Here is a 27,055-nt window from a genome sequence, read left to right on the forward strand (position 1 = left end):
TACCATAGTTCCTGGCCCATAGTAGAAACTTGATAATTGCTTTTTGATTGATTCATGGCAATATTGTAGAACATATTATAAATGTAATATTTTCTGAGAATTTAAAAAGGGGAATAATGATTACTGAAAGTATGATTTCATAAAAAATCATGTCAGATTATCTTTTATGTGTATATATATATATATATATATATATATATATATATATATATATATATATATACTAGAGTAGTAGATTAGGAGAATTTGAGAGACATATACCTAAATTTCAACAATGTATTTAACAAATTCTCACATGTTATCTTGTGGACAAGATGGAATAATATAATTTAGATGATAGGACAGTTTGATGGATTTAGAATTGGTTGAATAATTAGACCAAATAGTTTAGTTTAGTTATGAATCCATCCTTTACCCTAAATTGTTAAGTATTGTTTATGCATGAAATTATAGATGACTGCTTATGTAAGCTGCAGATTACACAAATTTTGGAGGGATAACTAACAGATTAGATGACAGAATCAGGGCCAAATTCAGTAAGGAGAAATTTAGTAAGAAATAATATAAAGTCTGAAATTTGAAACTTGAGTTAGAAGAAAAACAATTCACAAGAGTGTCATATGGGAAACTTGAATGGAAAACAATTAGCCTGGGAAAATATTTAAAGATTTTTGTGATTCCAGAGGTCAATCTGAATCCAAAGTATGGCAAGGCAAAGATAAAGAGAGCCATAAGGTCTGGAAAGGTTTTTAAGTATCATATCTATTCAACTGTCTCCCATGTCTATGTATCTAGCCCATGACACTTTCCTGAGCTGTGGTCTTACATCACCAACAGTCTACCCAAGTTTCAAATAGGATATGTTGGAAATAATTTCATCTCAATATATCCCAAGTTGAATTAATTATCCTTTCCTTAAACTCTGCCTTCTATTTTTACCTTATTTCTCTCAAAAGCACCAATATACCTCCAGTATCCCAGCTCCATGACTATGGCATTATTCTGTGCTCCTCTCTCTCTCTCATTCCATATAGCCAATAAGTTACCAAATATCTCTTTCATCCAACTGTTTCTTTCTACTTGTAGATAGCATGTTGTATTATTTCACTGGGAAAGGATGGGGGAAATGAAAAAACTGGGGATAATGGGAGATTAGTGGCAGGGTATGGAGGATTTGAGGGGAGAGAGGGAATATTGCTCTGTGAAGCAAAGGAGAGAGATGTCCCCTGCTGAGAGGAAGCAGCAGGGGTCCAATTAGAACTGTTTGTCGTTGAATGACTGAACTGATGTTCAGCTCCCTCTATACCCAGAAAAGATACTCCACTTATCTGACTGCAAATTCAAATAATATAAAATTTAATAACCAGTTGGGATTGGAGTTTTTCCTCAGCTTCAGAGTTGAGGCCAGGCCCCACAGGCTGGTGGAGGGTTTTTCCCACTCCTGTCTTCTGTGCCAGTTTTGTCAATTTCAGAATCTTAGCAGTAGACAGAAAGCAAACAAGAACAATTCTAACCTTCAGAAGTGATTGGGCCTAAATCTTCGGGCTGAACCAAGAAAAGGCACACCACACCAGACTGGGCTGAACAAGCTCCCCCCTCCTCCCACACCAGGAAGGATGTCAAATCCGGCAGGAAGGAAGTGCTAGTCACAAGACCCAACTGCCATTACCAGTTGCCCCTTCCCTCACCAACTGTCAGTCTTGTTTTCCTTTCCACAATGTTAATTCAGGTCCCAAAACATTCTGCTCATACTCTTGCCTTCTGTCCATATAGACACTCATTCCAACTGCCTTAATAAACATAAAATTCTTAGGAATTATATGAATCATTTTATTATATAGGAATGAAATTAGTTTAGCCTTATTGAGTATCTTGTGATTTTTTTATTCATGGTTATCTTTTTATAGTTCACTTGGCTTTTGATTGAGGATCAAATTTTCTATTAAGTTCTGGTCTTTTGTTCATGAATGCTTGAAAATTCTTTATTTCATTAAATATCCATTTTCCCCTAAAGAATTACAGTCAGTTTTGCAACGTATGTTATTCTTGGTTGTATCCCAACTCCTTTGCCTCCTGGAATATTATATTCCAACCCCTATGCTCCTTTAACTTGAAAGTTGCTAAAATTTTTGTGATCTATGACTATAATATTTGAATTGTTTCTGTGTGCAATATTTTCTCCTTGATATAAGAGTTCACTAATTTGTTCATAATTTCCTGAGAGTCTTCATTTGGGTATCTCCTTCAGGAAACTACTGGTGGATTTTTTCAGCTTCTATTTTACCCTCTGAATCTAGGGCATTATGGCACATTTTCCTTTATAATTTCTTCAAATTTGATGTTTAAACTTTTTTTATAATGACTTTCAATTAGTCCAATAATTCTTTAAATGATCTCTCCTCAATTATTTTCCATTTTATTTGTCTTTTCATTGAGATATTTCACTTTCTCTTCTATTTTTTTATTCTTTTATATACCCCACTTTAATCCCTCTATATTAGTACCCCCAAAAATTGTAATTACAGAATCAAAGCCTGAAGATTATTTCACAGAACCCCTCCTTTCTGAAGCACAAGTACATTTCAGGGCTTTACAATAAACACCGGCCAAATATTTGGGCACCATAATGAATCTTTCCTTAGTTATCAAATTCCAATGAACTTGTTGATGAACAGAAACCAGGCAGCATTGCTAGGCACTTAAAGTAACACACGAAAAAAGAACTTGTAAATTGAGGAAAATCCCCCCAAAAAAGTCAATCTGCCTTTAAAAAAAGTCTTTTTTTAAATTCAGTGAATTTTGTGCCTCTCTTAACAAGCTTTTAATTTTTTTTACTATTTTCTTTTGTATCATTCTCATTTCTTTTTCCAGTTTTTCTTCTACTACACTTATCTCTTTAACTCCTCCAAGAATCTTGTTGACTTGGGTCCACCAATTAACAGTCATGTTCTTGTCTTCCTCTGAGTTTGTCTCTTGGTATTCCTGCCAGCATAATAATGTTTTATGATAAAGCTCTTATTGTGTTGTTTATTTTTCTAGTGTACTTTTTTATTTTAATCTTTATGCTAAAGTTGGGCTCTGCTCACCTTGGAATGGAGAGGTACTTTTCAATGCTGATATTTTTAGAGTTAGTTATAGGTCTTTGCAAGTTTGGAGTATTTTTAAATTAGGATTATTCTGGATAAAGTTATTGCTTTCCTGTTCTACACTCTGGTCTTTACCTAGGAAGGACCCTACTAGTGCTTTTCTTGACCCAGGTTCCCTGCTCTCCTGCAACTGCAAGCTCTAATGCTCTTCTTGCTTTGGAACTGCAACTATTCCAGATCATAAGATCATCTCCCTGCCTTAGAATTGTGACCTGAAACTGCAACCCAGAATTCTGAAGAGGTAGTAAAGTTGCCAAGTAGCATCAACTTCACCCATTGCCAACAAAATATTTCCTGTAATCTCTTTCTGACCAGTTTTCCCCTTTATCATCTCTGGGTTTAGAGCTACTGAAGCTGCTGCTGCCACTTTCATAGCTACCTCCAAAAAGGATGGCTGATGTTGTCACCCTGTGTACTCTGAGACACTTTGGTGACATGGACCTCTCTTGCTAACTTCCTAAATTGTATAAGAAATGATAAATGTCTCACCCAAACCTATTATTGACCCTGATGTTCCAGACTTAAATTAAAAAAGAAATGTTAGCTTCTATTTCAGAATCAATATTCTGTATTGATTCCAAGGAAGAAGTACAGTAAGGGCTGGGCAATGGAAGTTAAGTAAATAGCCCAGGGTCACAAAGTTTGGAAGTCTCTGGAATCAGATTTGAACCCAGGATCTCCCTTCTCCAGGCCTGACACTCAATCCACTAAGTCACTGACTTTACCTCCCAAAGATTTCTTTTTTCCTGATTAGAAAGTGGAAGATTTTTACAAGAAAACACTATTTCCTTTCTTATACTTTTACCTCAAGTTTTTACTAAATTACTAAATATTTGTTGATTGATTAGATGACTGCTTTTCAGAGTACTAGTCACTGTGCTATAAAAATAAGGTTTTTATTTGATCCTCATAAACGAAGATAGATTATGTTATTACCCCTATTTTATAGTTGAGTTAACTGAGGCAGACAGAGAAGTTAACTGACTTGGCCAGATTCACAGAGGCACCAAGCTTCTTAAACCAGATTTGAATTCCAATTTTCATTCCTCCAAGCACAACATCCTATCCACTGCATTGCCTAGTTGTCTTTAAGGCCCTTGATGCTATCCTTCTTTAAGGAGTGGTGTGTGTGTGTATGTGATCACACCTTGGTCTTGTACACCAACTGTCAGCTGTTTTCATTAATAATTAAGAAATGTTAACAATAGCATCTTCAAGATTTTTAAAGCCTTTGCCACAATTCAAGTATAGGATGGTTAGTTTTGATCATTTTGCCTAAAATGACTACTTAATTTAAGGTTTGATTGGGTTTGGGTTTTTTGTTTGTTTGTTTATAATATGTTCACTTGCTGCTTTAACTGAAATGACATGTCTTGTGATTAATTTTATCACTTGGTTCAATCAAAACTTTAAAAAAATTAAGTAAATACTTGAAAGTCCTTCATTGTCATAGGCTAACTTTTGGCTATCTTTCAATTTCATTCACATTCATTAATGCTGGGCACAATGAAAGCATAATTCACCAAGCACTATAATACCAGACTAGAAACATGTGATTAATGCATTTCCATTTAGCTTTTTAGCAATTAATAGTTAAGTCCGGTGAACTTCCAGGTCTTCAGCAACTTCTTCCCTAGCTGTATGCAAGCAAGCTTTGGTAGAAGCAAAATCCTAACCCCTGCTTCCCATTCAAGTTAGACTAGATTCTTAAAAGATATCGGGTCTCATAATCCGTAAAACTTGGTTGATTCAAAGAAGAAAAGTCTCAATTATTGATACTTCCTCATTTGTCTAAGTACAAAGCAGCGATGGGGATCTCCTGTTCTGCCACAAGGGAGCTTCATTCAGTTAAATAAACACAAAATCTCCTCAATGCCTAACCTTCTCTTGCTATGACTCAATCTCCTTTTGTTAAATATTAAATGATTACAGAGTAGCTCTTTTGGTTCTAATAGGGAACCTAAACTAACAAAGAACTGGTCTAAGTCATAGAACAAAAGTCTTTCCCAAAAGATCTTATTAAATCTGATTTTTAAAAAAAAAACTGATTAAGCCCATAATATTATTAGATGCTCATGTCAAGAAAGTGATCTAGGGGAAAATGTTAAGCTTCTTCATATGGTTTCTACTGGGATTGGACAAAGAAAATATGCCACAATTTCAACCATCATAGAAAGATAACACATTGTTTAATTTATTTGGTTACTTTCCATAGGGACAGAGAATGGAGTATTTTCAATTCACTGACATATTTTAAACTTACTGTCCCCAGCATATTTGGAGTCAGAAATTCTTTCTTTGTGCTTTCTAAGTTGCTAAAGGAAAACAGTCTAAGAATGTGGTAAAAGATAGTTAAAGTCGTTCACCCATGGGATGACACTTTCAATTAGAGTATTTTATACTTTCTTCAGTATGTGACAGTTTTATATACTTTACTCATGTACTGATTAATTAAAGTTTTTATTGTCTTGATGTGTTTGGAATTCACTAGATATGAATTGAAGCATTCTTATCAGTGAGTTCACAAACCGTAGCATAATACAAATAGTCATAATAAATAAACATGACCCATCCCGGAGTTTTGGTGCTATGTAAAGGTAGATCATTTTAAGGGTTTGGGGCAAAATTTCCAGCTTATTAGAAAGCAGTTGTTAAAATTCCTCTGCCCTAAAGAAATATAACCTGGATTGACACTAGGTTTTAGCCGCATATATATTTAGGGAAGTAAGAAAACAGCTAGGTAATTTCAGAAATCTCTTTTTTTGTTTAAAATATAATAACTTCCCCAAGTCATTTTCAACTCCAGATCTGAGACAAGATTACTAAATATACAAAAAAAAATGCCCAAGTTGGAGAGAAGTGCTGAAAATTTAATTTTAAAACAGACTCTGTACCATTTGTCATGGAATACATTTTGTTGTTTTTATTGCTTGCTACAAAATTACAGATTGGAAAAAGCCTACCTTTCCTGCTTAATTTATCACTGTAAAGAGGAAAGAAGTTATGTCTATTATTTGTTATAGATCAATGATTAATAAGTAAGAGACTTTAGAGATGATTAATTATGACTAATTCATTTCACAAATAAGGAAACTGATTTCAATACTAGTTAGATTATTTGTCTAGGGCCACATGATTTATAAATACCCCAGGTAGGTTTTGAACAAAGATCTTTCTGATTTCAGATCCAGCACTCTGTTAGTCATACTATGAAATCTTTCAACAAATAACAACATAAGAAGGCAAGGCAAAACAATGAACATTTATTAAGCACTTACTATGTGCCAGATACTATGCTAAGTAAAGGGATTATAAATATAAGGGGGGGGGGGAGTATGAGAAAAATAAGATTATCCCTGCCTTCAAAGAGCTTACATTCCAATGGGGGTGGGAGGACAACACATAACAGGGAGCTGAAAAGAAAAGGATGGGGATGGGAGAAGGATGGAGATGCCTTGATAGAAGCATGATGCAGAAGGTCAGCACAAGGAGTATGAATGTTGGCTTAGCCTGATGCCCTCTCCAAAATGAAAGTCCAAAGAGGCACTCAATATAATAGATAATATTCCAGGATAAAAGAGAGAGGCCCAGAGGGTGATCATAGCAGAGTCATGATGTTGAAATCTAGAAAGTCAAGAGTCTTGAATCATTATTTTTGCCCTTTAAAAAAATAATATAACTGAAAGAAAATCAGTCAAGAAATCATTCCGTCCATACTTATGTACTTTCTTTGTTCCAAGCATTATTCAAGCCACTGAGGATAAAAAAATACAATAAATGAAGTAATTCCTAATATTCTAATAAGAATTGAATACCTGTGTGTCCAAGTCATAATAATGGCATTTTTGGCTATATAATCCTGAGTAAATTATTTAGCATGTCAGTACTCCAGGGACTTCTCTCAAAATATACATTACAAAATGGATGTGAATCTGCAATGGTAGAAGTAGTTTTCTAACCAGGTTTCCTTGCACCATTGAAATAAGAAATATTGACAAAAAACAACTTTAAAAAATAATGAACTGGGTTAATAGAAAGATGTTTACAAGAATAAATAATTCCAGTGTTCCTATGATAATGCTATCTTAATGTGAGAAATGTAAAAATTCCCAAAGCCCCTTTGAGTCTTATAATTTAAGATGAACTCTTTTCTGTAGCTTCCTATTCCTTTAGTCATGGATAACTCCCATTAACACCAGAGGGTGTGCCTTTTTGTGGAATGTAGACATTCCTAAGAAGAAGAAAATACTATATCCAATCAAGTCTAATTATAAGTTCAGCCTCTTTTAGTGTAAAATTTGTATATACAATATATATATATATAATATGAATGATTACCTAATTATATTATTTAGTAGCACTCTGGGGCAATAATAAAATGTGATTGGTTTTATAAACCATCATTTCTGAACTTCCCAAATAACAAGAGGGACACAGATAGATGTTTCAGAGTTATAGAAAAGGTAGAAGGCTAGAAGGAAGGTATCAGAAGGAGCCAAGACTCTATGTTCTCTAGTATTTAAGTTGTTGACTGTTTTTAAATCCAAGGGCTATGTGTGTGTGTGTCTGTGTAGCAAAAGAGAGAGAGAGAGAGAGAGAGAGAGAGAGAGAGAGAGAGAGAGAGAGAGAGAGAGAGAGAGAGAGAGAGAGAGAGAGAGAGAGATTCCCTTGGCAGTCTAATGAAGCTTATAAACCTCTTTTCAAAATAATATTTTAAATGTGTTTTAAAGTACATGATATTGCAAGGGAAACCAATTACATTGAATGAAGTGAGGTGGTATTTTTCCTATCTAAGTTCATAAACTCCTGAAATAAATCTGTGGAATCCAGGTTAAAAACTTACAAACAAATTAAGGAAGAAGATTCTACCATTGTGATCATGACAACTTTTGAAATTGTCTACATCTTTTAAAATATTTATTAATATATTTTGGTTTTATATCATATTAATTTCCCCCTCTTCCCTCCAAAGAATAACTCCTTATAATAGAAAGTAATAGCAAAAAGAGAAGGAGATAAGGTGGGGGTATAGTCAGAGAAGTGTGGTGGAAAGGAAAAGGGGAAGAAAGTAAAGGGACAAGAGAGGAATACAGACAGACTGACTGAGACAGAAAAAGTGAGACAAAGGAACAGAGAAAGAGAGGTAGAGTGTATAACTGGTATATAGACATATCTGGGGGCAATATTTTGTGTAGTTCTTCCCTAAGTTCCTTTCTGTCCTTCAGTTGCACCAAGCCAGGTCCAAAGTATGAGCCTAAGGAGATTTCTCTGATTTGTTTTCCTCTTATAATATCTTTGAGATGTAGAATGAGTGAATGGATGAATGGATAGATGAAAAAGATTGCTTAAGTGCTTATAGGGTTCTAAGTATTATATTAAGCATTGAAAGTACAAATACAAAAAGGAAACAAATCTTGTTCATCCTTGTCCCCAAAGAGTATACATTTCAGTAGAAGAACATAACACACAGATGGGAATATGATCAAAGATTGGGAGTCTGTTCTGGAAAGTAGTAGAAATAGGAAGTAAAACCATGGGCTTAACATGCCCAGGGTTTGACTACTAACCTCATAGTAAGAGGTGAAAATAAGAGAAGAAGAGAAGAGAATGAGGAAGAAGAACATATCAGTGTCTGGGCACTTGGTAAGATGACCCAGAGGGAAAGTCAGATGGTGTGTGAAGCATGGTCTGGTTTGGAGCCAGGCAGATATAGTGGTGCTAGGGAAATTTCCACTCATCTATTTATCTAGCAAGATAGCTATCAAAAACTGGCATTCTCATTGTGACATTCAGTCTTTTTTTAGTTGTGATCCCATTTGATGTTTTCTCAGGAAAGATATTGAAGTGGCTTGCCATTTCTTTCCAGAGATCACAATTGAGGATACTGAGGCAAAAAGTATAATATGATGGGTCCAGGATCACATAGCTATTAAGTGAATGAGATCATATTTGTATTCATGAAGATAAACGTTCTTGACTCCAGGAAGCCTGGCACACTCTCCATTGTGCCACTTAAGCTTCCCCTTTGACATTCTAAAACAACTGTAAGATAGAACTAATAACAATGAAATTGTTGATCTGCATTGATGGAGGGGCTTGAAGTGAATTTTTACATTGGGAGTTCTACATAGGAATGAAATCACAAATTAAGATTTGGGGGAAAAAAACTAATTTTTTTAAAAGCTCCAGAAAGAAGTTGTACAAGAGATTGGAATATCCATTCCTAGATTTTTTTTTGGGGGGGGGGAGGGATCTGTTTTGATTCATCTATGTAAAGGAAAAGACCTTGCTCCTCTCTCTCTCTCTCTCTCTCTCTCTCTCTCTCTCTCTCTCTCTCTCTCTCTCTCTCTCTCTCTCACACACACACACACACACACACACACACAATCTCTTTATTTTTTCTCTTCTCCTTTGTCTTTGTCTTTCTCAAAATTCTGGATTCATTTTAGTAATAAATTTGTTATTCTTGTTATTTCTTTGATAATAAATTAGTGATAATCATATTAAATCAACAAGAAAACCACATCAACATTAGTTGTTCAGTTCAATGTGGTACAATTGAGGAAATTGTTAGTTTCAGAATGTTGAAGATCTCCAAAAAATCATTTAGGCACTAGGAGGTTCTGTTTTCCTTAATATTGTTCTTTTTTCTTTTGTTAATACTGATTTAAATAAAAGCTGAGGCATCTTCTTTATTCAGTGTTTATGTTCCATAATCTTTTTTTTTCCTCTTTGCCATAGGGACAACTGCACTTTATTTATTTCTACTTATGCATCCTTCCATCATCAGCAATCTCCCCAGTCCAAAAACATTTGAAGAAGTTCAATTCTTTAATGGAAACAACTATCAGAAGGGAATTGACTGGTAAGAAGGAAAATAAAAAAGAAAGTATATTATTAACACATGCTAAATCACAATGGAGCAATTATAGATGTACATAGGACATCTGCATAATTACCAGATGAATTTGTTATGCTCAGTGCTATCACAATGAATTAGAAATTAATTCATAATGATGAGACATTTAATCAGTGTTGCCCATAATTTTATTTGGACAGTACAATAATGATAATATTTTTCTAGTAAAATAATATGATTAAATAAAGAATTCTATGGCATTCCTCATCAGAATATTTAATAAGAATATTTAAATTTTCTAAAGCATGCTATTTGATTATGTCTAGAAAAATATTCTCAAGATAATAGTTGGCTCTTTCATTTACATTCTTGTTGATTCTTGGAAAAATTCAGATGATATGAGCTATTTGTTAATATATGCTGTAATATATATCTTCATTAGCCGTGTCTGCTGTACATGTTGTATTATGATACAGACAGTAATGTTCATCATTCAGATCATAATAGAACATTGACTAAAGCACATTATCACTAGTAGCATATATAGTTTAAGAGAAAAATACAGGGGCTATATTCCATAAGTTGTGCAAACCAATATTGTCAAAAATGCTGTGACTTGCATATTTTCTCCCAGGTTGTAATAGAATGTACCTGATACTGTCATTGATCTTCTGATGTTCCTTCTACATTCTTTGTTTTATTCCAACCTTTCTAAATATATATTGACCTGATTCCCCCAACTCCTTAGAAAATAAAGGAGAACTCTCTCAGGACAATTCCCTTGCATATATGTGCTTATATTGATGCCTCATGTGATTTAGCATCACACATAAATCTAATTCCCAAGTTAAACCAATTTAGACCATTAATAGTCATGACTAGGATTATATATGTAACAAGGATGACAGTGAGCAAGGCTGGGCATACTTGCGTGGGCATAATGTCCTTACTATGAACCATGATGATATTGTTCTATCTAGCTCTTGGATAACCACTAGGAAACATTGGAGCCACCACCAATCTCCTAGACATTAGAAAAGAGTTGTTTTCTCCTATGTCTGAGTCCAATTTGAGGACCAAATTTGGAAAGAGTGGTAGAGAAGACTCCTCTCCCCTTGGTCTTTGGGAAACACAATTATCAATGTCTAAGGAAGAAATAAGCCTTAGATGGATTCAGAATGGTTACCCTTATTTATTTCTGGAACACCTGGGGACTGCAGATGGGAGGAGCAGTTATGAAGGTGTCAAATGTAATTCAGGCACGGCACTGCATAACCTCAGAGCATACTGACTCCATAATCTAAACAAAGAGGAACATTTATATGGCATATGGAAGAGAGAACCTACAGAGGCTCCATGGGATCAAACCAGCAGGAAATATTTCCTTAATTACTTTAGATAGGCGGTAATGTGTCCACATTGCTTTACATAGTACAAATTATGCAGAGGTTTAAAAAAATAGAACAACTATAATCTCTTTAGTATCTTATTGCTATTCTGATGCTATTTTGCATTTTTCTTGCAAGCACATTTTAATCTTAATTTAGGAACTTTCACATTCAAGTTCACACACATAATTTTGCTGTTTAAAAATGCCTTCTGAGGAAAACTAATTTTTCAAAACCATGATAAGCCTAGTTTTCTCCATTTAGTTTTTGACAACACTGACTCATGACCCAACAGTATTTTTCCCCCAATGAAATGAATCATTGAGATATTTTGAACATCATTCCTTTACCTTCAAGTAATACCTGCTGGATTAATTATTAGCCTCTAATAATTAAAATGTGACCCTTTTTAAAATTTGAACTTGCAAGTCATAGGGTTTGGAAATTTTACAGCAAAAATGTGATAGAGATTTCACATTCTGACTTCAGTTCTTTGTCTCATTTCATATATCTCCAGGTACATGGATTTTTTTCCCATCCCCTCCAACATTACCAATGATTTTCTATTTGAGAAGAGTGCCAACTACTTCCATTCAGAGGAAGCTCCAAGAAGAGCTGCATCACTGGTTCCCAAGGCCAAGATCATCACCATTCTCATTGACCCCTCAGACAGAGCATACTCCTGGTACCAGGTATTAAATTTTTCTGTGGCTCTAAATATAGAATGATGCTGATTAAGTTTTATTGAATGATGTGTAAAAAAAAAGCAAAAAAATGAATAATTAATTAATATTTATTAAATACCTTCTATGTGCCAATAATGTGCTAAGTGTTGGGGATGCATAAACAGGCAAACAATAACTCCATGCCTTCAAGTAACTTATGATTTCATGGAGGTAACAATATGCAAATAAATACATACAAAGCAAGAGCTACATAATAAATAGGAAATAATTAACAGAAGGAAGAGTCTGGGATTAAAAGAGTTAGGGAAAGCTTCATGTAGAAAGTGAGATTTTAGTTGGAATTTCAAGAAAGCCATGAAAATCAGTAGTTGGTGCAGAGAAAGGAGATCATTCTAGGCAGGAAATATAGTCAGAGAGACAGTGAAGATCCAAGAGATGGAGTTCTTTGTTTATGGAACAGGCAGTAGGCCATTGTCACTAGATCAAAGAGGTTATTCTGTAGAATAAGGTGTAAGAAGACTGGAAAAGAAGAGGGCGTAGGTTATAAAGAGCTTCAAATGCCAAACAGAGCATTTTGTATTTGTTCCTGAGGGCAATAAAAAGCCACTAGAGATTACTGAGTGGTGAGAAGTGGGGTTGAAGGACATTTAGATAACCAAACCTTTGTTTTAGGGAAAATTATTTTGTTTTAGGGAAAAGTGACTAAATAGAGGGTGGATTGGAGCAGGAAGAGACTTGAGGCAAGAATACTGTACTTACTGCAAAAATGAAGAAGCAAGGTAAATAATGAATTTGGAATGACTCCTAGATTTTGAACCTAAGGGACCAGGAGGATGATGTTGCTCTCCACAGAAATATGGAATATGGAAATAGGAAAGGTTTAGTGTGGAAGATCATGAGTTTGGCTTTGGACATGTTGAATTTAAGATCTCTACTAGATATCCAGTTTGAAGTGTATCAAAAGAAATTGAAGATGCAAGATTCAAGGTCAGGAAAGAGATTGGAGAAAAAGAAGGTAGATTTAAGAATCATCAGAATAGAGATGGTAAATAAATCCATAGAAGGTGATGAGATCACCAGTTGAATAGAAAGAAGAGAGAAAGACCTAGAACAGAACCTAAGACAACTATAGTTAGAAGATGGGTCCTAGAAGAGCAACCCCTAAAGGATAAAGTGTATGAGTGGCCAGATAGACAGAAGGGAAATCAGGAGAGAGAAGTATACTGAAAAACTAGAGAGAAGAGATTATCAAGGAGGAGACAGTAATCAATAGTGACAAAGGCTACAGAGAAGTTAGTGAGAATGATGGAGGAAAGACCATTGGACTTCACAACTAAGAAATCATTAATCACATTGGACATTTTAGCAGAATGATGAAGGTAGGAAGTTGGATTATAAAATGTTAAGAAGAGAGTAACAGGAAAAAAAGTGGAGACACCCATCATAGACAGCTTTTTGAAGTGTTTAGTTACAAAGAGCAGATGATATATGGAATGAAGATTTGTGAAGATAGAATAATTTAGTCTGTTTTTTTTTAAGAAGGGGAGACATTTGATTGTTTGTAGACATGAGCCAAAAAGAGGGAAATGTGGAAAATAAGTGAGAGTAGGAATGGCAGAGGAGAGAGTCTGTTGGAATGTGATGGAATGTGATCACTAAGTAGAGGAATTAGCTTTGGCCAGAGGTGAAGGAAGTGGTGATTATGGAAGAAGGCATGGTGAATGGCTTCAATTTTTATTTATAAAATATGAAAGATGTCAGCTGAGAGAGTGGGGGAAGGAGGAACCAATGGAAGTTTGAGGAGTGATGAAAAGGTGTGGAAGAGTTGCTGTGGAAAGAGGGAGAGGTAATTCATTAGGTACATTTATTAAAATTGCCTAACAGCAGTCAGAACCCAGTTGAGGTTTGTGTAAGTTGTAGTGGACCAAATCAAAATTGTTATTTGATTTCTTCTACCTTCATTCAGCAATACCTTTGTAGGTAACAAATAATGGTAATGATCCAAGGCTGAGGCTAAACATAATCTACAATATAATAAAGTGGTTATAATTTAAAGAGAAGACAGAGTATAGCTGAGTTGTTTCACCAATGGGTCAAGATGAGGATAAGGAGAAAGAGTGGCTAATGAAAGGGAAATTACCCGAGAGAGAACTGAGGAGTCAAGGGCTCTAGGGTACAGATGAAGAGTGATGTTTTTTAAGGGAAGGTCGAGTGAGAAGTGAAAAGCATACTGTAAGGCATCAGAATTGATTATTAGGGAGGAAATCTGAACACTCAGAAGTCTTTAATGTCAGAAACTAACCAAGGTCACAAGGTAGTACATGAGGACCTAACTAGGAAAGGTTAGCTATAAGGCATGGGTTCTTTATTTTTGTGTGTGTCATGAATACATTGACAATCTGGTGAAGCTCATAGTTCATTGAAATAATTTTAATGCATGAAATAAAACACTCTGTGTTATACAGGAAATCAATATCAAAAGAGAATTTTCAATTTTTTAAAAAATGTAAATTCATAGACCAAAGGCTAAGAACCTCTTATCTAAGAGTTAGGATGCCAAGAAACCTCAAGAGAACCAATATTGAGCCATCACACCTCCAAGGCTCTTATTCTCTTGGTAGAAAAAAGATGGCCAATAATGTTGACAAGGCTACTGGGAGAGTCGGTAGGTTATTTTGCCTTTTTTTTTAATAATATTTTATTTGATCATTTCCAAGCATTATTCATTAAAGACAAAGATCATTTTCTTTTCCTCCCCTCCCCCCTACCCCCCATAGCCGACGCGTGATTCCACTGGGTATCACATGTGTTCTTGATTCGAACCCTTTGCCATGTTGTTAGTATTTGCATTAGAGTGTTCGTTTAGAGTCTCTTCTCTGTCATGTCCCCTCAACCACTGTAGTCAGGCATTTGCTTTTCCTCGGTGTTTCTATTCCCACAGTTTGTCCTCTGCTTGTGGATAGTGTTTTTTTTTCCTAAATCCCTGCAGATTGTTCAGGGACATTACACCGCCACTAATGAAGAAGTCCATTACGTTCGATTATACCACAGTGTATTAGTCTCTGTGTACAATGTTCTCCTGGTTCTGCTCCTCTCACTCTGCATCACTTCTTGGAGGTTGTTCCAGTCTCCATGGAATTCCTCCACTTTATTAGTATTCCATCACCAACATATACCACAATTTGTTCAGCCATTCCTCAATTGATGGGCATCCCCTCATTTTCCAATTTTTGGCCACCACAAAGAGCGCAGCTTTGAATATTCTTGTAAAAGTCTTTTTTTCCCCATTATCTCTTTGGGGTACAGACCCAGCAGTGCTATGGCTGGATCAAAGGGTAGAAGATCTTTTATTGCCCTTTGGGCATAGTTCCAAATTGCCCTCCAGAATGGTTGGATCAGTTCACAGCTCCACCAGCAATGAATTAGTGTCCCTACTTTGCCACATCCCCTCCAGCATTCATTACTTTCCATAGCTGTCATGTTAGCTAATCTGCTAGGTGTGAGGTGATACCTCAAAGATGTTTTGATTTGCATCTCTCTGATTATAAGAGATCTTGAACACTTTTTCATGTGCTTATTAATAGTTTTGATTTCTTTATCTGAGAATTGCCTATCCATGTCCCTTGCCCATTTATCAATTGGAGAATGGCTGGATTTTTTGTACAATTGATTTAACTCTTTATAAATTTGAGTAATTAAACCTTTGTCAGAGGTTTCTATGAAGATTTTTTCCCAATCTGTTGTTTCCATTCTGATTTTAGTTACATTGGTTTTGTTTGTACAAAAGCTTTTTTAATTTGATGTAGTCGAAATTATTTATTTTACATTTTGTGATTCTTTCTAAGTCTTCCTTCGTTTTGAAGTCTTTCCCCTCCCAAAGGTCTGACATGTATACTATTCTGTGTTTACCCAAGTTACTTATGGTTTCCTTCTTTATGTTTAAGTCATTCACCCATTTTGAATTTATCTTGGTGTAGAGTGTGAGGTGTTGATCAATTCCTAATCTCTCCCACACTGTCTTCCAATTTTCCCAGCAGTTTTTATCGAATAGTGGATTTTTGTCCCAAAACCTGGGATCTTTGGGTTTATTGTATACTGTCTTGCTGAGGTCGCTTGCCCCCAGTCTATTCCACTGATCCTCTTTCTGTCTCTTAGCCAGTACCAAATTGTTTTGATGACTGCTGCTTTATAATATAGTTTGAGGTCTGGGACTGCAAGGCCCCCATCATTTGTGTTTTTTTTTTTCATTATTTCCCTGGATATCCTTGATCCTTTGTTATTCCAAATGAACTTTGTTATGTTTTTTTCTAAATCAGTAAAGAAATTTTTTGGGAGTTCCATGGGTATGGCACTAAATAGATGAATAAGTTTGGGTAGGATGGTCATTTTTATTATATTGGCTCATCCTACCCATGAGCAGTTTATGTTCTTCCAATTGTTCAAGTCTAGTTTTAATTTTGTAGAGAGTGTTTTGTAGTTGTGTTCATATAGTTCCTGTGTTTGTCTAGGGAGATAGATTCCTAGGTATTTTATTTTGTCTAAGGTGATTTTGAATGGGATTTCTCTTTCTAGTTTTTGCTGCTGAGATGTGTTGGAGATATATAGAAATGTTGATGACTTATGCGGGTTTATTTTGTATCCTGCAACTTTGCTAAAGTTGTTGATTATTTCAATTAGCTTTTTGGTCGAATCTCTAGGATTCTTTAAGAAGACCATCATATCATCTGCAAAGAGTGATAACTTGGTCTCCTCCTTGCCTGTTTTGATGCCTTCAATTTCTTTTTCTTCTCTAATTGCTACTGCTAGTGTTTCTAGTACAATGTCAAATAGTAGAGGTGATAATGGGCATCCTTGTTTCACTCCTGATCTTATTGGGAATGCATCTAGTTTATCCCCATTGCAGATGATATTAGCTGATGGTTTTAGATATATACTGTTTATTATTTTTAGGAACGACCCTTCTATTCCTATGCTTTCTAGTGTTTTTAATAGGAATGGATGTTGTATTTTATCAAAGGCTTTTTCTGCATCTATTGAAATAATCATGTGATTTTTGTTGGTTTGCTTGTTGATGTGGTCAATTATGTGGATGGTTTTCCTAATATTGAACCAGCCCTGCATCCCTGGTATAAATCCTACGTGATCATGCTGAATGACTCTTCTGATCACTTGCTGGAGTCTTTTTGCTAGTATCCTATTTAAGATTTTTGCATCTATATTCATTAGGGAGATTGGTCTATAATTTTCTTTCTCTGTTTTTGACCTGCCTGGTTTTGGAATCAGTAACATGTTTGTGTCATAAAAGGAGTTTGGTAGAACTCCCTCTTTGCTTATTATGTCAAATAGTTTGTATAGTATTGGGATTAACTGTTCTCTGAATGTTTGATAGAATTCACTTTTGAATCCATCAGGCCCTGGAGATTTTTTTTTAGGGAGTTCTTTGATGGCCTGTTGGATTTCATTTTCTGATATGGGATTATTTAAGAATTCTATTTCTTCTTCTGTTAGTCTAGGCAGTTTGTATTTTTGTATATATTCATCCATATCACCTAAATTGGTGTATTTATTGCCATATAATTGGACAAAGTAATTTTTAATGATTGCCTTAATTTCCTCTTCATCTGAGGTGATGTCCCCCTTTTCATCTTTGATGTTGTTAATTTGCTTTTCTTCTTTCCATTTTTTAATTAGATTGACCAGTACTTTGTCTATTTTGTTTGTTTTTTCAAAGTACTAGCTTCTTGTCTTATTAGTTAAATCAATAGTTCTATCACTTTCGATTTTATTAATTTCTCCCTTAATTTTTAGGATTTCTAGTTTGGTTTTCTGCTGGGGGGTTTTAATTTGATCGCTTTTGAGTTTTTTTATTTGCATTTCCAATTGATTGATCTCTGCTCTCCCTATTTTGTTAATATATGCACTCAGGGATATGAATTTACCTCTGATTACTACTTTGGCTGCATCCCAAAAGGTTTGAAAGGATGTCTCGCCATTGTCATTTTCTTCGATGAAATTATTGTTTCTATGATTTCTTCTCTAACTAAACGATTTTGGAGTATCATATTGTTTAATTTCAAATTAGTTTTTTATTTGGTTTTCCATGTACCATTACTGGTCATTATTTTTATTGCCTTGTGATCTGAAAAGGCTGCATTTATTATTTCTGCTTTTCTGCATTTGTATGCCATGTTTCTGTGACCTAATGTATGGTCAGTCTTTGTGAATGTGCCATGTGGTGCTAAGAAGAAGATGTATTCCTTTTTGTCCCTGTTTATATTTCTCTGTATGTCTATTAATTCTAATTTTTCTAAGATTTCATTCACTTCCTTTTACCTCTTTCTTATTTATTTTTTTATTTGATTTATCTAAATTTGATAATGGTTGGTTCAAGTCTCCCACTAATATGGTTTTACTGTCTATTTCTTCCTTCAATTCTCCTACTTTCTCCATTAGAAATTTGGGTGCTATATTATTTGGTGCATACATGTTGATTAGTGATAGTTCCTCATTATCTAAAGTCCCTTTTAACAAAATATAATTACCTTCCCTATCCCTTTTGATTAGGTTTATTTTTGCTTTGGCTTTATCAGATATCATGATTGCCACTCCTGCCTTCTTTCTGTCAGTTGAGGCCCAGAAGGTCTTACTCCATCCTTTAATTCTGACCTTGTGGATGTCTACCCGCCTCATGTGTGTTTCTTGAAGACAACATATGGTAGGGTTTTGTATTCTAATCCATTCTGCTATTCATCTACATTTTATGGGTGAGTTCATCCCATTCATGTTCAAAGTTATGATTGTCACTTGTGGACTCCCTGGCATTTTGATATCCTTCCCTAATTCTAACCTTTCTTCTTCCTCTCTAAATTTTAATCCAGTGATTTACTTTAAATCGGTCCCCCTTGTCCCCTCCCTTGATATGTTACCTTTCCTAGTCCCTCCCTTTTTGTTCCCTCCCCATCCCCCCTCTTCTTCCCTCCCTTTTTTGTGTTCCCTACCCCCTACCACCCCCCTTGGTTTTCCCTTCTCCCTACCCTTGTTGGGTAAGATAGAATTCAAGATCCCAATGGATCTGAATTTTCTTCCCTCTCAGAGTTGATTTCCCTGAGAGTAAGGTTTAAGTAAAAACTCTCTTCCTCTCCTTCTTATAGGAGTTTACTTCCCCTCCCCTTCCCATGTAAATCTTTGTGTGAAAAAGATTATTCTATTTGGTTTTTCTTTTCCCCCTATTTACACATTATGTTTTCCCCACATGTTAATATACATAGATTGATATAAATGTAGTCCTTATAGAAGAGAGTTTGAGTAAAAAAAAAAGATAACATTTTTCTCCTTTTCCCTTTCCTTCATATTTATCTTTTCAAGTATTCCATGGTCTTTGTTTTTCGGTATCAAACTTTCCACAGAGCTCTGGTCTTTTCTTTGCAAAAACTTGGAAGTCTTCTATTTTGTTGAATGCCCATACTTTCCCTTGGAAGTATATAGTCAATTTTGATGGATAGCTGATTCTTGGTTGAAGGCCCAGCTCTCTTGCCTTTCTGAAAATCATGTTCCATGCCTTATGGTCATTCAGAGTGGAACTTGCAAGGTCTTGTGTGACCCTGATTGGCATTATTTTATATCTAAATTGTCTTTTTCTGGCTTCTTGTAAGATTTTTTCTTTTGATTAAAAGCTTTGGAATTTGGCAGTTACATTCCTGGGAGTTGTCTTTTGGGGATTTAGTGTAGAGGGTGTTCTGTGAACTCTTTCAGTGTCTGTATTGCCCTCTTGTTCTAGGATCTCTGGGCAATTTTCTTTGATTATATCTTGTATTACGATGTCGAGTTGCTGTTTATTTCTGGCTTTTCTGGTACTCCAATTATTCTTAAATTGTCTCTTCTCCCTCTATTTTCCAAGTCTATGACCTTGTCAGTGAGATATTTTATGTTCTCTTCTAATTTCTTGATCTTTTGGCTTTGCTTTATTAATTCTTGCTCTTTGTCTTCGAGTTGCCTAATTCTGACCTTTAAAGCCTGGTTTTCCTTTTCACTTTGGTCAAACTGATTTTGTAGATGCGTGAATTTCTTTTGCATTATTTCCCACTTTTCCTCCCAGAAGGCTTCCATCTTTTTGATCATTTCTGATTCAAATTCTTCATGGGATTGTGGAGAGTTTCCATTTCCTTTGGGAGGTTTTGGAGCATTTGCTTGGGTTTCCTCTTCTATCTCCTCTGTATTTTGTATTTTTGCTACATAAAATATGTCCAAAGTTGCCCCCTTCTTCTTGTTTTTCTTTGAATTTTTAGGCTTTTGTGCTTCTGTGCTGTTTGCCATCTCTATCTGAGTGGGGAGTTCTAGCTTTTCTTATCTCTGTCTGGTGTTCAGAGGCTTTAGCCCTAGTCAAATTGTCCGTTCTATGCAGTTGTTGTTCTGTCTTCCTGGGGAAGCCAGGAATTGCTGGTGTTTTGGTGTTTCTGCCCTCCTCAGTTCCCTCCCGATGCTTCTCTTTTGCCTTACTTCCATGCTCTGAGGCTGGCTTGGTACTCTCCGTGAGGGGTTTCTATGCCTTTACTGGCCAGAAGACCCTGCACTCTGAGGGGGGAGGAGGGGGGGGTGCAGCTTCCCGGAGCTCAGAGGGCTCCTGATAGGATTAACTTCCACTGGGTTGAACTGAGTATGCCCTGAGGCAGGGACCTTCTGTGAGACTCAGATGGAAGGATTCAGCCAGGGGGCTACAGGCTCCCCCCGTCTCTCTCTGTTTCCCTGTTGTCTGTGTTGGGTGCCCCCGAGACTGAGTCAGAGTGTTTTCAGGAAGCGGCCTTCAGAATAGCCAGCCCTGAGGCTCTGAGGTTTCCTCTGCTGCCTCGGACTTAGTGCTCTGGGTTGGGGGGATGGGTCCTGTGACCTTCCTTCTGCCTACCCCTGAGATCCCAGTGATCTAGAGTTCTGGCTTTTGGGGGGCCTTACCTTTTGATCCAGGTCCAAGAGGAGGGTTCCCAGGGTCTAAGCTGTTGTTCGTTTTGAATTTCGGTGCCCTAGGAGCATATAGTTTGAGATCGGTAAGGAAGGGTTTCCTGAGAGCTGAACTTTGGCTTTCTCTAAGCCACCATCTTGACCGGAAGTCTCTATTTTGCCTTATTTAAAGGTTCAGAACTGATATTCAGTCTAATACATACAACTACTATATTTGAAGGTCAATGGAAAAAGTATCAATAGAAAATGACTTATTTTATTTTGAAATATGCATGACAGTAAAATTCATCACAGATATTCAAGGGAATAGCTTCAGATGTTTCTAGAATATAAATATTCTATGATGATCAATGTTATAGTATCATCAAATATGAATGGACCCACAGGCTCAAACTGTACATGAACACAAAATTTTCCTCTTACAAAAAAAATCTCATAAACCAGAAATATTTTTAGTATGAGAATACAACCCTCACACCTCTATCTTATAATTACTGATATATTCTTAACTATACAATTTGCTATATATTGTAAATGGGATATAGATAAATAGATGTTAGAAATACAGGGAGATAGATATATACTCACATACATCTATATGTAGGTATTTGTGTATGGTGAGAAGAAATGTGGCATAGGAGAGCTGACTTCAAGTTTAGGAAACTTGGATTTAAAACCTGTCTTAGAAACATGCTCAATATGTGACTTTAAGCAAATTATTCTACCTTTAAAAGCCACAAGTAATTTTCTAAGATTATAAGTAGAACATAAGGGGGCCCATCCGTATTGGTAAAGGAAGTTCCTCCCAGAGAGCCCTCTATATTAAAGAAAACATAGGTTCACATGGTTATAATTAACATGTAAACATACATGCAGAAAAGTTTAACTATCCTATCTCTATTACCCTACTCTCCCTCTAGCCTTTATCAATTATCTTTCTATCTTGGATCTATCTATCTGTCTATCTGTCTATCTGTCTATCTATCTATCTATCTATCTATTTGTCTATCAATCTATCCATCGGTCTGCCAATCTATCTAATCTCTCTCTTTCTCTACATATATACACATCTATCTATCTATCTATCTATCTATCTATCTATCTATCTATCTATCTATCTATCTGTCTGTCTCTCTATCCATCCATCCATCCATCCATCCCTCCCTCCATCCATCCATCTATCTATCTATCTATCTATCTATCTATCTATCTATCTATCTATCTATCTTTGTGAGCAAGTACATGAATATTCCATTATTTCATCTCCAAAGCCTGATCAATCAATCAGTTAATAAACATTATTAAGCACCTCCAGTTGTTAGGCACTAGGCTGAGTGCTATGAACACTAAGAGGCAAAAAATAGTCCTGGTCTCAAAGAGCTGTAATGGGAAAGACAATATGAAAACAAACCCATAGCAAAACAAATGATATATAGGATAAATAGGACCTAAATAGGGGACCTTCTAAAATTAAGAGAGAATAGGAAAGGCTTCCTTTTCCTGTAAGAGATGTGATATTAGTTGAGACTTAAAGGAAACAAGTCATGGAAGTCGGTAGTTAAGCTGAATAGTGAGAACATTCTAGAGATATGGGATAACCAGAGAAAGTGTCTAAATCTGAGACATGGATGATCTTGTTCATGGAACAGACAGGAAACCAGGGTCACTGGATCAAAGTCTCCATGTCAGCTAATAAGATGTAAGAAAATGGAAAGAGAGGAGGAGGTTAGACCATTGTGGGCTTTAAATGCCAAATAGAGCCCTTTGTACTGCTCCTAGAGGTGACTGAAAGTCACTGGAGTTCACTGTGTAGGGGAATTATATCGTTGGACCTGTACCTTAGAAAAATCACCTTGGTGGCTGAATGGAGAATGGATTAAAGTGGAGAGAAACTTGAGACAGGAAAATGCACCAGCAGGCTACTGCAATGTCTGGATGTGAGATAAGGAAGTAGTATTAAAATAGGAAAGGAGGTGTATATAAGAAATATTGCAGAGGTGAAATCAACAAGGCATGGCAACAAATGGGACATGGCTGAGGGCCATGGTTAAGATATAGTGAGAAATACAGAATGAATCATAGGTTGTGAGGTTTAGGGAGTAGGAAAGTAGGGTTGCTCTCTATGGTAACAGGTAAGGCAGGAGCTCAGGGGAGGACTTAGAGGGAAAGAGACTCCTTGTCTTTGTGCAAGTTGAGTTTAAGATGTCTCTGGCACATACAGTTTGAAATGTATGGAAGGAAACGAGAAATATCAGATTAGAGGTCAGCAGAGAATTTGGGACAGAATAGATGCATTCTATTGAGGATCAACTGCATAGAGATGGCAATTATAGTCATGAAAGCTGATGCGATTGCCAAATAAAATAGTTTAGAAAGAGAAGACAAGAATACTAGGGCAGAACTCTGAAGGATATCTATGCCTAGAGAATATGATCTAGACAAGAGTCCAGCAAGAAGACTAAGAATGAGTGGTTAGATAAGAAAACCAGGAAAGAATAGTGCCTTAATAAACTGGAGACAAAAGAATAGAAGAAGGTGAACATCAAAAGTTGAAGAGAGGACAAGGACAAGGATTGGGAAAATGACCCTGGATTTGGAAATAGATCATTGATGACTTTGGAAAGAGGAGTTTTACTTGAATGCAAAGGTGGGAAGTTGGATTGTAAGGGGTCAGCAAGGAAATGACAGAAGAGAAGAAGCATCTGCTATAGATGACCTTCTCAAGGAGTTTAGGTACAACTTGGACAACTTGGAGTTTAGGTACAAATTGGAGAAGAGATAAGATGACAGTGGGAATGGAAGGATCAAGTATCTTTTCATGATATGGGAGTTAAGGATATATTTGTAGGCAATAGGAAATGAGCTAATACATAGGGGGAAATAACGAATAAGTGAAAGAGTGGGAATGATGAAGTAATATATTAGAGGAGATAGGAGAAGATGGAATCCCTTGAACATCTAGAAAGATGTTCATCATAAAGAGTAAGACCATTTCATCATGTAAAACAGGGGTGATGGAAGACAGTGACAGAAGACATCTGAATGACAGTAGATAAGGAAAAGGGAAGAAACTCACAGAAAATGTCTTCAATTTTTCTTTAAAATATAAGCATACATATCTCACTGAGTATACAGTTTGAACTTTTGCTCTGCTTCTTTTTAGTTAGATCATTATCAAGTCAACTAACTTTTCTAAGTTTCAGATGCTTTGGGGCACTGAGATGAGAGACTTGAATTAGGAAACTAAAAGTTTTTCTTTCACCTCTTAATACATTAGCTGATCCTCTCATTAAAATACAGTAAAGTCTATAAGAAAAGAATATGTGTTGTCTTTAAGAAAGGATCAACATGTGTGTTGGGGGAGCATAGTGAAAAGGATGAATTTACTTTTGTTAAGAAATTATGTGGCCAATGTTATTGTAGTGAAAACAATCCTGAGGAATCAGGGGATCTGGATATATATATCTTAGTTCTATTACTAACCATGGGAAGTTAGGCAAGTCATTTAACTTTCCTTGTGTTCTGTCATCTATAAAATATTAATAATCAACCAGGAAGGGTTTAATGAACCCGTACTATATACCAGCCCCTGTGCTAAGTGGTGTGGATGCCAAGATGAAAATTAAAATTCTGCTCTTCTGATACTTGTATTGAGAGAGATAATATAGGCACAAATGCATAGGTGTAAAATACATACCAAATATATGTAGATGAAAAATACATTAGTAAAGTCAAGGTAATTTTAGAGGTAAAATCTATTATCTGAGGGATCAGGAAATGCCTCATGTGCTAAGTATAAATGGAACTGAGCTTTGAAGGAAATCAGCAAATCTAAAAAAGTAATGAAAACATCTATTTTTGTTGGCTTTCAGAATCTGTAAAGTATGGTTGTGTAAATCATATATATGGAAATACTCTGGAAACATATAAATCATATAAATTCAAAATATTATATTTAGTTTACTTGATAGCTATCCAATGGGGATCTCATGATCAAATATTACTTTTTACTTTTAATTATCATTATTTTGGGCTTTTAAGAAGTCTTATTCCACCATATTGTTAGTTTTCATCCCCTCCTCTGGTCTTGACTCTAGAGACACAAAAAAACTTGAATGCTTCATGATGTAATTATTCTGTACAGCTGCACTCCTTACTCAGTATGTGGCCCATCAAGGGAGTAAGTTGGCTACACTCCAAGGCCAGCTCAGCTTTGTTGATTCTTGTAGGAATCTCTATATGACTAACCACCACTCCCAAACATATGCAGGGTAGGTTACCTCATGCTTTCCTCACTTATGTCCCATTTAATCCAGTTATCCCTCACCCCCAGACTAATACAGTTATCTTTAAAGATGTTCCCTCCAGCATTTTCCAATTTAAAAAGTACTTTACCCATATTGCCCTATAAAGTAGGCAGCCAGAGTTATCATTCCCTTTCAACTGGTAAAGAGACTGAGGCTAATCAAAGTAGGAGGGTTTTGCCCTTGGGATCACAGATTAATTAAATGGTAAATGCTTGACTCAAACCAAAGTCTTTTATCTTTGGGGTCAATGGCTTTCTACATCATGCAGACTTTCATTTATACTAAGGTGTTTGTCATTTATAAAACTCAAAATGTTACCACTTTGGGGTAAATTTGCATTTTAACAGGGGATAACAGCTCAAGGCAAATAAATTATTCTATTAGAATTTTAGTTAATGAGACAGCTAGAAGGTCTAGAGTTGAGGAATCTTCACAATATTTTTGATATACCAAAAGAGAGAGTGGAATAAGAATAATGATTGTCATTGTTGTTAATTTAAAATAATTAATAATAATTCAATCATCCACATAGCTGGAAGAATGGAAAAAGTACATTTCAAAATGTTTACTTTTTTGGTTGTTAGCTATGAAAAGGGCAGCTGTCTTTTTCTGATTCATCTGGTTACATTTGGTCATACCACCAAGAAGCTGAACTTTCTAGATTCTAAGCAACTCTCAAGACTAGAAAATGCAGAAAGTGGACCAAGTTGCATTGGTAGAGTGAATTTCCACTCTTGAACTCTCTTAATATCAATGAATTCCTAGGTCCATCCAGTCCCATCCCTATGCTTCAGCAGTAAGAGGACATAATAGATCTAGCATTAGAATCAGGAAATCTCAAGTTCAAGATTTGCTTTAATACTGGCCATGTGTCACTTAACTTCTCAATGACTGTGGGCAGTTCTCTAAGACTTAATGTGGCAGAGCAGATACTGGTCTAGAAGGAGCCCCCTTATCAAACACAACAAAATAATATTCATAGCTGGGCTCTTTGTGGTGGCAAAAAAAAAAAAAACTGGAAAATGAGTGGATGTCCTCCAATGGGGGAATGGCTGAACAAATTGTGGTACATGTTGGTGATGTAATACTATTGTGCTCAAATGAATAACAAACTGGAGGAATTCTATGTGAACTGGAACAACCTCCAGGAATTGATGCAGAGTGAAAGGAGCAGAACCAGGAGAACATCATGCACAGAGACGGATACACTTTGGTAAAATAGAATGTAATGGACTTCTCTACTAGCAGCAATGCAATGATCCAGAACAATTCTGAGGAATTTATGAGAAAGACCACTATCTACATCCAGAGGAAGAACTGTGGGAGCAGAAATGCAGAAGAAAAACAACTCCTTGATCACATGGGTTGGTGGGGATATGATTGAGGATGTAGACTTTAAATGATCATGCTAGTATAAATAGCAATAATATGGGAACAGGTCTTGATCAATGAAACATGTAAAACCCAGTGGAATTGCATGTCGGCTATGGGAGGGATGTGGGGGTAGGGGAGGGAAAGAACAAGAATCTTGTAACCATGGAAAATATTCTAAATTAATTAATTAAATAAAAATTTCCAAAACATAAAAAATAAGAATCTCACTGTTCATTTTGTAAATGAAAAGAAATTGATTCATTGCATTCAAAAAATTGTTCTTCTGGTATTGGTACCAAAAAGAATGATCATTATTATCTGTTCTCATAAAAATAAAATTAGC

General features: G+C 35.8%; 1 protein-coding gene across 1 annotated transcript in view; it reads left to right on the forward strand.

Moving 5' to 3' along the window:
* Nucleotides 1-27,055, forward strand: part of NDST4 (N-deacetylase and N-sulfotransferase 4) — a 422,643-nt gene that overhangs the window by 372,977 nt on the left and 22,611 nt on the right. Inside the window, exons 9-10 of the mRNA XM_001362590.4 lie at nt 9,888-10,011; nt 11,911-12,085. Coding sequence (XP_001362627.2) covers nt 9,888-10,011; nt 11,911-12,085 — 299 coding nt within the window. The remainder of the gene's footprint in view (nt 1-9,887; nt 10,012-11,910; nt 12,086-27,055) is intronic.

This window comes from Monodelphis domestica, chromosome 6, assembly GCF_027887165.1.
Source record: "Monodelphis domestica isolate mMonDom1 chromosome 6, mMonDom1.pri, whole genome shotgun sequence".
NCBI lineage: Eukaryota > Metazoa > Chordata > Mammalia > Didelphimorphia > Didelphidae > Monodelphis > Monodelphis domestica.